The sequence below is a fragment of the Ipomoea triloba genome, chromosome 9 (genome assembly GCF_003576645.1).
Source record: "Ipomoea triloba cultivar NCNSP0323 chromosome 9, ASM357664v1".
In the NCBI taxonomy this organism is placed as follows: domain Eukaryota; kingdom Viridiplantae; phylum Streptophyta; class Magnoliopsida; order Solanales; family Convolvulaceae; genus Ipomoea; species Ipomoea triloba.
In genome coordinates, this window is record NC_044924.1 from 11771776 (window position 1) to 11783923 (window position 12148).

The 12148-nt window shown below is 33.7% G+C and overlaps 1 protein-coding gene and 1 non-coding gene across 3 annotated transcripts; both read right to left on the reverse strand.

Moving 5' to 3' along the window:
- Window positions 1-594: 594 nt before the first annotated feature.
- On the reverse strand, window positions 595-3811 carry LOC116028552 (60S ribosomal protein L17-2). 2 transcript variants are annotated; one of them, XM_031270287.1, is made up of 8 exons: window positions 3710-3811; window positions 2711-2765; window positions 2566-2602; window positions 2384-2424; window positions 1341-1571; window positions 1136-1238; window positions 983-1050; window positions 595-839 (listed from the first exon to the last, which is right to left on the reverse strand). In XM_031270287.1, the coding sequence occupies exons 2-8, from the start codon at window positions 2711-2713 to the stop codon at window positions 798-800; spliced, it is 525 nt and encodes a 174-aa protein (XP_031126147.1). In that variant the 5' UTR covers window positions 2714-2765; window positions 3710-3811; the 3' UTR covers window positions 595-797. The 2 variants fall into 2 exon arrangements, with proteins under 2 accessions (XP_031126147.1, XP_031126148.1); XM_031270288.1 differs by having other exon boundaries at window positions 3696-3755.
- Window positions 1715-1849, reverse strand: LOC116031102. Its single transcript, XR_004100535.1, has one exon. It is a non-coding gene; the product is annotated as a small nucleolar RNA snoR135 (small nucleolar RNA).
- Window positions 3812-12148: the final 8337 nt, after the last annotated feature.

Sequence of the window (12148 nt, forward strand, 5' to 3'; positions counted from 1 at the left end):
GTAATTATGTTTTATGTTATGAATTTTTGTATTTTGTGTTATGAAATTTTGTGCTTATAAAAGAATTATGTACCTAAATCAGATTTGAAAAATAATTAAATATATACATGTATATGTATCTTGTATTATGATTTTTTGTATTATGATTTTTTGTTTGTGTTGTAAAATTGTATATCTTACGAGTATAAGTTATGTACCTTATCTATTCAATACAATTGGGTCCATAATGCTATGTTATGTTATGCTTCTTGTGTTGTGATTTTGTGTTACTTCGTTGTTTAAATCCATGGTCCATAATGCTATATGAACTCCATGATATAAATTGTGTAATAGTTAATACTATAGACTCAAATCCATCTTGCAAAATGGACTCATCACAATTTACAAAATTATAAACATTCAATATATAAATTGTGAACATTTAATTATGACTATTGAATATATAAATTGCGTATTTTAATTACCTAGATCTAACTTGCAAGGTGAACCGGAATCTAATGCTACCGGCTAACTCAAATATAGCTTCTCAATTCTCATACCGATTGGAAGGAAATATTTTGTTTGTTGGTGTTTTAGAGAATAAACACATGTGGATAAAAGGTTAAGAATGTAAAGTCCAAAAAGGATAGAAAAAGTTTTGGCCATAGTCATATAACAGCAGTCTAGAATCTTGATAATAGAAACAAAAATGCAATTAAGGGCAATGCATAAAATCCATTCATAAGGAAAAAACTAAGAAACTAGTTCAGATGGAATGCGCAAAATGGATTCAAATCCTCTATTGTATGACTGCAAACCTAAGCCTTCCGAGATTTGCTGGTTGCTAACTGGGTTTCGGGCTGCAAAAAAGTAGAACAAAAACATATATTAAGATGTTGTGGGGAATCTCCATTATATTTATTTATTTAAAAAAAAAAAAAAAAACCAACAACACAAAACAAAATTACAATAAGTGTGATCCTCCAACTTGAAGACAACTAACCTCTTTTTTGACAGGCTCTTCCTTTTCAGACAAGATCAATTCGATATGGCAGGGGGATGACATGTAAGCTGCAACCAAATACGTTAAGCATAAAACATTTTGAGATACAAGTACCGTGCAAATAAGAAGAATAAAGTAGGGCATGGGGCATACGGTTAATTCTTCCATGAGCACGGTATGTGCGACGCCTTTGCTTCTGTGCTTGGTTAACTTGAATGTGGGAAATGAATAGTGAATCCACATCCAATCCTTTCACCTGAAGAGTTGGAAAAGAAAAAATCAACTAATAAGAACAAAATTAACAGAGAAAATGTAATAAAAATACACTTCACACATTGAGGTCTATGATTGATTATACCTCAGCATTGCTTTCAGCATTCTTGAGTAAATCAAGAATAAACCTAGCAGATTTCACAGGCCAACGTCCTTGTCCATTAGGATGTCTGTTCTTTGCCTGTGCAGTTCGCCCCACACCTCGACAGAAACGGGTGAAGGGAATGGCTTGCTTGTGGACCAAAACATCTTCCAAATACCTTTTAGCCTTGTCTAAAGGCAACTTCCTGATAGCATGAGCGGTTTCCCTAGTGTTCTGAAAGGGCATAGAATGTTTAAACAAAATGTCTATATCCACTGGATGGCAGAATAATATGCCAAAAAGGAAAGAGCAAAAAACAAAAATCAATAGTGAATCACAAAAATCATCAATAAAGGATAACAGCTGAGCATGTATAAGAATTTGGGGAAGATGATTGTTGAAATCTTTCAACTAAGAAGATGAAACACAATTCTATATCTACTTGCAGAGAAATCTTTCAAGCAAAATGCACTCAAAACTAGCACAACACCAATACACACAATCCCTGCTTTCCTAATTCCTACAATAATATACTTTAAAATATGATCATTTCCTTATTATAGACATCGCAACGGATTCAAAGGAAACACATTCAGCAATAAAGGGCAATATGGGTTTGCAAGAAATGGGAGTCCAAACTGAGCCAGTCTGAGACTAATAAAATAAAAGATCTAGGGTTCATTCTGGTTAAGAGGGCAGATCCTTCTTGGAAATCTATAAATGAGAATTGCACAAAGCAAATCTTCTAGTCACTTTAAGTTTTATAATTAGAAACAAGCAATTAAAATGATAATTATATATAGTTGTAACACCATTTACTGAACCATCTGTCATAATCCACAAAGGACTGAAGAGGCTCACCCAATAACAATGCAAATTTACTGAACACCATTTACTGAACCATCTGCTTTTCATCAGGTAATGATTATAACACAGAATCAAACAAATGAAATACAAAAATGAATCATAACTTAACAAAAAGAAATATTAAAAAACAATTATCAGACTAATAAATCATCCCATTTTAAGGAGAAAAAAAAATGTACCTTGAAATGAACCCTGAGATCTGAGCCCCTGGCTTTGCAGGCTGCAATGTACAAGAAATAGAAAAATACACAAGAGAATTGAATACTAACATACATTAAAAACAAATGAGACTTCTAATAAATTATACAAACACTAAGCAGAACATAACGAAAAGAGTACTCTGTATATTGTAAGATCTTACACTTGGTGGGATTGTCGGGCTCTCTTGAGTACTTCACCTGAAAGTTTAGGAGCAATACATTTTAGAAGTTCATGGGATCAAATCAACAAAAGAAACAACCTTAGAGGAGCGTGGAATGAAGGAAAACATATGGAAAGATAAATACCATAGCGCTGGCAGTTGCTTCGGCTGCAATTTGGAGCAGAAGTACAGCTTGGTGCCTTGGGGGAGAGAGGCAATGTTAATAAAGCAGGAAGTTTTATAAGCAATGTGAATAAAGCCCTAGATGATATTTAGGGTAGTAATTCAGTCAAGTCAAGCTAGAATATAAAAGCTCAGCTAAAGCTTGATAGAGCTCTATTTTTTTAGCTCAAGCTTCGAACTATTCAAGTCCGGCGGATAGAGACTAGAAATTTTGTTTACATCTCCATATACCAAAAAAAATTGTAATAATACACATTATGTAATCAAATATCATGACAAAGTGAACAAACAACATTAATACAAATCACACCAAACCTAAAGAGCCTGAATGCTTAAAAGAATGCAGTGTACAAAAGACCATTCCAGTACAAGAATTAGGCTAAATTTTTCCATAGCCAAAATGCATTTTCAATTACAAAGAGCAAACTAAAATTATATCAATTCTGTCATACTAAATGGTGTTACATCAATGTGTATATGAATTCTATAATTCTACATATATATGAAGTATAAGATGTGCTAAAGTCACAATGATTTCATATCTGTAATTTGCCCCACTAAACAACATGCCTTAATGATACATTGATCACAAATATATTGTGACTTCAGATACAAAAAGAAATCACGGGCGTCTCTTCCAATTTTCTTATTCATCCCTTCAGCAGAAGCATCCTCTTTCGCCCCCAACAAACTTATATGCCCCCATAACCTAATGCAAATTAACCTCGCCGCAATCAATCAAATTTTAGCAAATAGAGCTTAAAGCGCTAACATTATCTTCCTTAATTGATTAAACATTTCCCCTATACTCCCTACTTAGCCTATGTTTCAAATGTTGTAAACATTCATATAAATCAACGAAGTCTTTTTCACAAATTAATCAAAAGCCTAGCTAGCACTGAGATGTATATATACATCGACATACAAATATAGAGATGAATATATACAGGGCGTGAGGAACCTGAAGAGGTTAAGCGATGCCGGAATCCGCTGTGATCTGGAGGCGATGGGCGGCTCGCAATGCAGAGAAAGAGGAGTGATATAGTATTATAGTGATGTGTACTTGGGCTTTAGGGTTTGACTTTGAGGTCATTTTATAAATATAACAAAATTTAGGATTAGATTGTAATATTATGGAAAATTGTATAAAATGCAAATAATTTTTCTTTTTTTGTGGAGTTATTTTCAATTTTTGTCCTATAATGAAAAATGGTATAAAATGTAAAAAAATTATTTTCTCCAAATCACCGCCAAATAATATTTTATTTTAAACTAAGATTATGTAGACAAGTTCAGCAATCATGTCTCTCAATCCCGTTATTCTCGTTGTCTCTTCACGATACTAAGCAACGGGGTGCTTGAGCCCTTCGACGGGGCTCATAAACCCATTGCCTAGTATTGTGAATGTAATTAACAACGGAACATGTGATTATTGAGTAGTGTTCACGGGCTCCCGTGAACATATGTTTATTTAAATTCTATAATAATAATAATAATAATTATTATTATTATTATTAATTATTATTATTATTATTAGCAAAAGTTACACTTTTCGTTCCTAAATTACAAGGTAATTGTAGAATTCATCCTTAAGAGTTGGTCATACTCACTTTTCGTCCCAAAGTTATCATTATGTTGCACTTTTCATCCCTTTAGTAATAAAACATTAGGGACGAAATTTATAATTTTAGTATAACTCAGTGACGAAAAGTGGACACGAAATGAGGAAAAGTGCAACGCCAATAATAACTTAAGGACGAAAAGTGAGCATGACCAACACTCAGGTACGAATTCTACAATTATCCTATAACTTAGGAATTAAATATGCAATTTTCCCATTATTATTATTATTAGGAAAAAGTGTCAAATAGGCCACTGAACTTGTCGCTTTTGTGCAATTAAGCCATTGAACTTAAAAAGTGTGCAATTCAACCATCAAACAAGGAAAATTTGTGCAATTGGACCATTTTTTCAAAAATTTTTAATTCAATTTGAGTTAAAAACATTTCAATATTGACTCCCAACTAGTATGGTAGAAGAAAATGCCACTCTTAATACATATATGTTAGTAATATAATTGGATTTTACCAGAAAATTTTTGTAAAAATGGTTCAATTGCACAAATTTTGCTTATTTGATGGTTGAATTGCACACTTTTTAAGTTCAATGGCCCAATTGCACAAAAGCGATAAGTTCAGTGGCCTATTTGACACTTTTTCCTTATTATTATTATTATTATTATTATTATTATTATTATTATAGGTTAAAATAACATACGGAGTAATACATTCATACCCTTAAAAGTCATTTTGCATGTAATCAACTATCAGCTGACAGCTAGTTTACCAAATATTTTTCTACACAACCAGCTAATGATATCAGCTAAGTCAATTCGTTGTTCTATCAACTAACAGTTATTTGCCAAACACCCTCAATGAGTCTAATCAGTCAAGGTCTTTCAATGATCTCAAGTTTCAAGTGAAATTTGAACAAATAATTATATACTTACAAATTACAATAATGTGTTATAAATATTTATTATGGCCATTGTAACACCCCAATTTTCACATTTTGGATTTATTACAAAATCCTTAAAATATAATACATTGCGGAAGCGTCTAACCAGCAGAAAACTGGGTGTTACCGCCACGCTTAGGTATCTTTCCTATACCTAAACGCTAAGGCTAAACTTACAACCTCAAATAACCATATCAATATCCAGATATGTACATATGGAAATAATCCCTCCAGGGTGTCTATTCTAGGATAGAGTAATCTTCAACCTCGACTCCCATCCTATTTAGAGCTCATCGGCCATAGGGGCCCACGCTAGACTGCATCTAATAAAGGACACAATGAAGTGTAGTTAGCGCGACGGCTAAGTAAGGAAATCCATTGTCACTCGAAAGTAAACAAAGGTTTTCAAAAACAACAATTAATAATAAATAGGGTAAGATAAACGTTACCCAACAGTCGCAGTCTACCTGCAATCATTCTAACAACAAGCAATACCACATTATATAAGTAACTTCGGCACATAACACAGCCATTAATTCACACGTGAGAAACACAACACCCACACTACTGTTCGAGACACCCGACAGTTAGTTCTCACAACTCCACTCAGCGAATAGACTTCGCTCTGCAGTATGAATCAATCATACAAAATCTCACACATCACTCAGCGAATAGACTTCGCTCTGCAGTATGAATCAATCATACAAAAATCTCACCATTCACTCAGCGAATAGACTTCGCTCTGCAGTATAGATTAATCATACAGACCCCTCACCATTCACTCAGCGAAGAAACTTCGCTCTGCAGTATAGATTAATCATACAGACTCCCTCACCATTCATTATTATCACACGACTCCATAACCATCACACTTGCAAATATATTTCCCCAAAATACACACTTTGGTTAGTGTTAGTCTCGTTATGGAAATTCAAGTACAGGAGACACAATAATTTTCAAACACAAGTACTTTCCAAGTTAATAAATATAATGCACAAAAATAATATTTGGGCCTTCAAAAATTCACCCGGATGCCCGTAGGCTTTCAAAACATCGCAACACTCAGGGTTAAAAACATCGGGGAAAAACCGGGTCAAAAACAGTCGAAAACGAGTCCGCGTCAAATCTGCCAGAAATTTCAGTTGGCGCAGTCCGAAAGATTGAGCCGGTAAAAATAGTTCCCGAACTCTTTTTCACTTGAAATTTTTATGGTAGAACCCCAACTTATAGTACTTGATGTCCATAAAAAGTTTTGGTCATTTTGATCCACGAATAAACACAGAAAATTCCTTTTTGCCCTTGGCAGTGTGCTGTCCAGAATATTTTTCTCTCTGGACCAGTTTTGGAAAAAAATTCGAAAACCATACTTATACTACTCCGATCATTATGAAATTTTATATGCGGGTTCTACACTTATAGAACTACATGCCTAAAAAAAATAGGATCAAAATACCTTACCAATTTTTCCCAATAAATCTCGGAAGTTACTGCCAGAATCTATCCTGATTTCTTTTCACTATTTTCACAAGTATAAGCCTATATGGGCATAAATTCAACATATACATGCATAAATTAGCTATGAACATGTATAAAAATTACCAAAAATCCAAAGTGTAGTTTCTTAGCAACTTGTAGATCCACAACTTAACACATAATTTCACGTAAAAATTCCTAGTCATATAATTTACTAGCATTTGTTCACCTCAAGTGATTGAACCAACTTAAGGGATTCCTTACCTGATGGAAGATTTCAAAAAGAAGTGCTAGATTTTCCTTTGAATTCAAAGTCCCTAAAAAATCACCACAATAACAATATTTTCATGCACTAAACATTAACACTTAAGTTCAAGCTTAAGTCTAACCGAACAAAAACCGAAGTTCTTACCTAGAGTAGAGTTCTTGGAGTTGAAGAATGCCTCTTGATCACAATGGAAGACTAAGATAATTTCCTTCTTCTTCCTAAGTGTGTTTTTCGAAAATGGAGTGGAGAGTGAGAGAGATGATCATGTGTTAGTGTAGATTTGTTCTTGAAGATCAAGTAACAAGTGCAACTCCATACCTCATAATGCATTAATGCCCAATCTTAGCTAGATTTGTTGCCACTTGTCAACACCCATGGAGTCCTTAAGAAGATCACAACTTAATTGGCCAGTTTATGGTTAAATCAGATGAAAGCTCGGAGGATTATAACTTAATTCGGGAAAATTCTAATACCAAAATTATCCTAAAAATAATCCCGTCGCAAATCACCAAAATTGGGAATTTTTCGGTATCTCGCGAAATATAGGTACAGAGTTCGTAACAATTTACCCCTTACAGTCCATTTAAAATTTTCTTGAACTAACTAGAAGTTCAGGCTTAATCGTATGATACTTAATAATCCAATTCTAGGAAAATTCGAACTGAATCTATATCCTTAAAAATTTCTCGGTTCGTGACCGGTACGTAGTTCGCAGCTTATCGATAACTAATCTTTAAAAAAAATTCTTTCGAGCACCGAGAAGCCTTCTCTTAAATGTCATAGCTTAAAAAAAATTATATCGATATTCTCGAATCTTAACTTTGTCGGAAAAACCGAGGGGTTACAGCCATTATCCCCACAATCTGTATAAGACATATGCGGCTGACATATTCCATCTGTGTATTTGTTCTAGTTTAGCTCCTGTTGAATAGTTGTATGTGTTAGACTAGTTGTTATAACTCATTGCTATCTTTCTCATCTGTACACTATTTATAGCTGCTCAAGTTTACATCAATAAATCAAGTTAATAAACTCTATAATCTGTAATAGTTATATTTGTATATATGTATATATGAGACATTGATTAATAAGATGGAAAATCCTCTAGAGTTTCTGCATTTTCTGTTCCTATTGCTTTCTCTCACATCCTCTTTTCTCTGTATGATTTTGAGTGATGTTCTAAGTGTGTGATCTCACAAATTCATTTAGGTACGAATTTTACAATTACTTTATAATTCAAAGGACGAAAAGTGTGATTTTCAGTAAAACTTTTCATATTAATTCTCTCTATACATGATTGGTTAAACTGATTCATGGTTTGATTCATGTACGTAGACACATGGTTTGATCATGTACGTACGGGCAAGGCCTCTTATGGTGCAATCATCTTAACTTTGGCAGGGGATTTTGTAGCAGCTATTAATGGACTATTGATGAGGTGTACTAGTCCTATGATGGCCGAAACTCTCGCAAGCAAGGAGGCTCTGTCTTGACTCAAGGATTATGGGGTCCCTTCGCATGATCTGAACACTACATCGGTTGTTGATAGGTCCTATGTTTGCATTTATATTCGCGAATGTAGGAACCTAATGTTAGAGTTTGAGGATTGTTCAGTTCTTTTAATTCCACGTTCTGCTAATATGCTAGCTCATTCATTAACTTCATTTCGCTACCATAATATATCTCGTGGTTTTTGCTCTCAAAAAAAAAAAAACATTAGGCCATGAACATGCAATTGATTTGCAACATGCAATGTTGATAGCGAAAGATGTAATGTTGCATTATCTGGTTGATTTAGAGGTCAATTTGACTATTTTTTCAAAGAAATTTGATTGGTACAGTTGTATTAATAGAAAACCATAGATAACCTTCACCTCTTTATGGCAAATCATTTGTCCACATTTGTTAGAAATAAAAATTTTCATATTAATTGTCTCTGTACATGACTGATGAAACTGATTAATTTATAAAGGTTAAGTTGATTTTTATTCGGTGGAAAAATATAACATAAATATCATATAAGATTAAGTCTCTATGTTATACAATTCAAAATTTACCCAAATAAATAAATTGTATATATACGGGTGCAAACTCACATCCACTCTTATTCCCCATTTCATTTTGTGCGTATAATATATCAAATTACACATTCAAAATCCGGAGTAGATCAATTGAAAATTACATCACAAAATGATCAATTTAAGAGACTTGGGTTATTAAACAAATAAAAATAAAAAAATTTAATGTAGGTTGACTTAAAAGGCCATGACTGAAGGCCGCAGTGTAGGAGTCGAATCTCACTGGAAGCATGTATGAGAAAAATGCACGAAAAAGGTCCAGAGGATGCTAGAAAGTCTAGATTGGATCTTTTTGTGCGCACATAGAGACTAAGATTTGACAGGTGCATTGATTAGACGACTCGCGATTTTAACTTTACAGAGACTCTAGGGACGAGGCCTATGGGTTTGAAAGTCTAGATTGGATCCTTTGTGCGCACATAGAGACTAAGATTTGACAGGTGCATTGATCAGACGACTCGCGATTTAACTTTACAGAGACTCTAGGGACGAGGTCCTATGGTTTAGGATTAATCGAAAAATTTAGTATCACCTAAGTTTAAATAAAAAAAAAAAAGAAATAATAAAAAATAATTTTCTCCATTAAAAATGAGAGTCAGGGGGTCAAAAACATGTCGAAAACGAGTCCGCGTCAAATCTGCCCGAAATTTCAGTTGGCGCAGTCCGAAAGATTGAGCCGGTAAAAATAGTTCCCGAACTCTTTTTCACTTGAAATTTTTATGGTAGAACCCCAACTTATAGTACTTGATGTCCATAAAAAGTTTTGGTCATTTTGATCTGCGAATAAACACAGAAAATTCCATTTTTGCCCTTGGTAGTGTGCTGTCCAGAATATTTTTCTCTCTGGACCAGTTTTGGAAAAAAATTCGAAAACCATACTTATACTACTCCGATCATTATGAAATTTTATATGCGGGTTCTACACTTATAGGACTACATGCCTAAAAAAAATAGGATCAAAATACCTTACCAATTTTTCCCAATAAATCTCGGAAGTTACTGCCAGAATCTATCCTGATTTCTTTTCACTATTTTCACAAGTATAAGCCTATATGGGCATAAATTCAACATATACATGCATAAATTAGCTATGAACATGTANACCGGGTCAAAAACATGTCGAAAACGAGTCCGCGTCAAATCTGCCCGAAATTTCAGTTGGCGCAGTCCGAAAGATTGAGCCGGTAAAAATAGTTCCCGAACTCTTTTTCACTTGAAATTTTTATGGTAGAACCCCAACTTATAGTACTTGATGTCCATAAAAAGTTTTGGTCATTTTGATCTGCGAATAAACACAGAAAATTCCATTTTTGCCCTTGGTAGTGTGCTGTCCAGAATATTTTTCTCTCTGGACCAGTTTTGGAAAAAAATTCGAAAACCATACTTATACTACTCCGATCATTATGAAATTTTATATGCGGGTTCTACACTTATAGGACTACATGCCTAAAAAAAATAGGATCAAAATACCTTACCAATTTTTCCCAATAAATCTCGGAAGTTACTGCCAGAATCTATCCTGATTTCTTTTCACTATTTTCACAAGTATAAGCCTATATGGGCATAAATTCAACATATACATGCATAAATTAGCTATGAACATGTATACAAAAATTACCAAAAATCCAAAGTGTAGTTTCTTAGGCTAACTTGTAGATCCACAACTTAACACATAATTTCACGTAAAAATTCCTAGTCATATAATTTACTAGCATTTGTTCACCTCCAAGTGATTGAACCAACTTAAGGGATTCATTACCTCAATAGAAGATTCTTAACCCAAGAAGCGTTAGATCTTTTCCTTGAATTCAAAGTCCCTAAAAACATCACCACAATAACAATATTTTTCATGCACTAAACATTAACACTTAAATTCAAGCTTAAGTCTTAAAAAGGGATATAACCGAACAAAAACCGAAGTTCTTACCTAGAGTAGAGTTCTTGGATTTGAGGAATTGCCTAGGGTGTTCTTGGGTCACAATAGAAGACTAAGATAATTTCCCTTCTTCCTTCCCTAAGTGTGTTTTTCTAAAGTGAGAGTGGAAGAGTGAGAGAGATGATCATGTGCTTAGTGTAGATTTAGTTCTTGAAGATCAAGTAACAAGTGCAACTAGGCCATACCTCATAAATGTCACATTTAATGCCCAATCTTAGTCTTAGATTTGCCTTGCCACTTGTCAACACCCCATGGAGTCCTTAAGAAGATCACAACTTAAGTGGCCAGTTTATGGTTAAATCAGATGAAAGTTCGGAGGATTATAACTTAATTCGGGAAAATTCTAATACCAAAATTATCCTAAAAATAATCCCGTCGCAAATCACCAAAATTGAGAATTTTTCGGTATCTCGCGAAATATAGGTACAGAGTTCATAACAATTTACCCCTTATAGTCCATTTAAAATTTTCTTGAACTAACTAGAAGTTCAAGCTTAATCGTATGATACTTAATAATCCAATTGCTAGGAAAATTCGAACTGAATCTATATCCTTAAAAATTTCTCGGTTCGTGACCGGTACATAGTTCGCAGCTTATCGATAACTAATCTTTAAAAAAAAAAATTCTTTCGAGCACCGAGAAGCCTTCTCTTAAATGTCATAGCTTAAAAAAAAATTATATCGATATTCTCGAATCTTAACTTTGTCGGAAAAACCGAGGGGTTACAGCCATTATCCCCACAATCTGTATTAAGGACATATGCGGCTGACATATTCCATCTGTGTATTTGTTCTAGTTTAGCTCCTGTTGAATAGTTGTATGTGTTAGACTAGTTGTTATAACTCATTGCTATCTTTTCTCATCTGTACACTATTTATAGCTGCTCAAGTTTACATCAATAAATCAAGTTAATAAACTCTATAATCTGTAATAGTTATATTTGTATATATGTATATATGAGACATTGATTAATAAGATGGAAAATCCTCTAGAGTTTCTGCATTTTTCTGTTCCTATTGCTTTCTCTCACATCCTCTTTTCTCTGTATGATTTTGAGTGATGTTCTAAGTGTGTGATCTCACAAATTCATTTAGGTACGAATTTTACAATTACTTTATAATTCAAAG

Bases quoted from the DNA above. Each gene is read 5' to 3' on its own strand.
- LOC116028552 (XM_031270287.1), bottom strand. The intron at 2,425-2,565 runs GTAAGATCTTAC...TGTACATTGCAG, and splicing joins GCCCGACAATCCCACCAAGT to CCTGCAAAGCCAGGGGCTCA. The intron at 840-982 runs GTTAGTTGTCTT...ACTTTTTTGCAG, and splicing joins AAGAGCCTGTCAAAAAAGAG to CCCGAAACCCAGTTAGCAAC.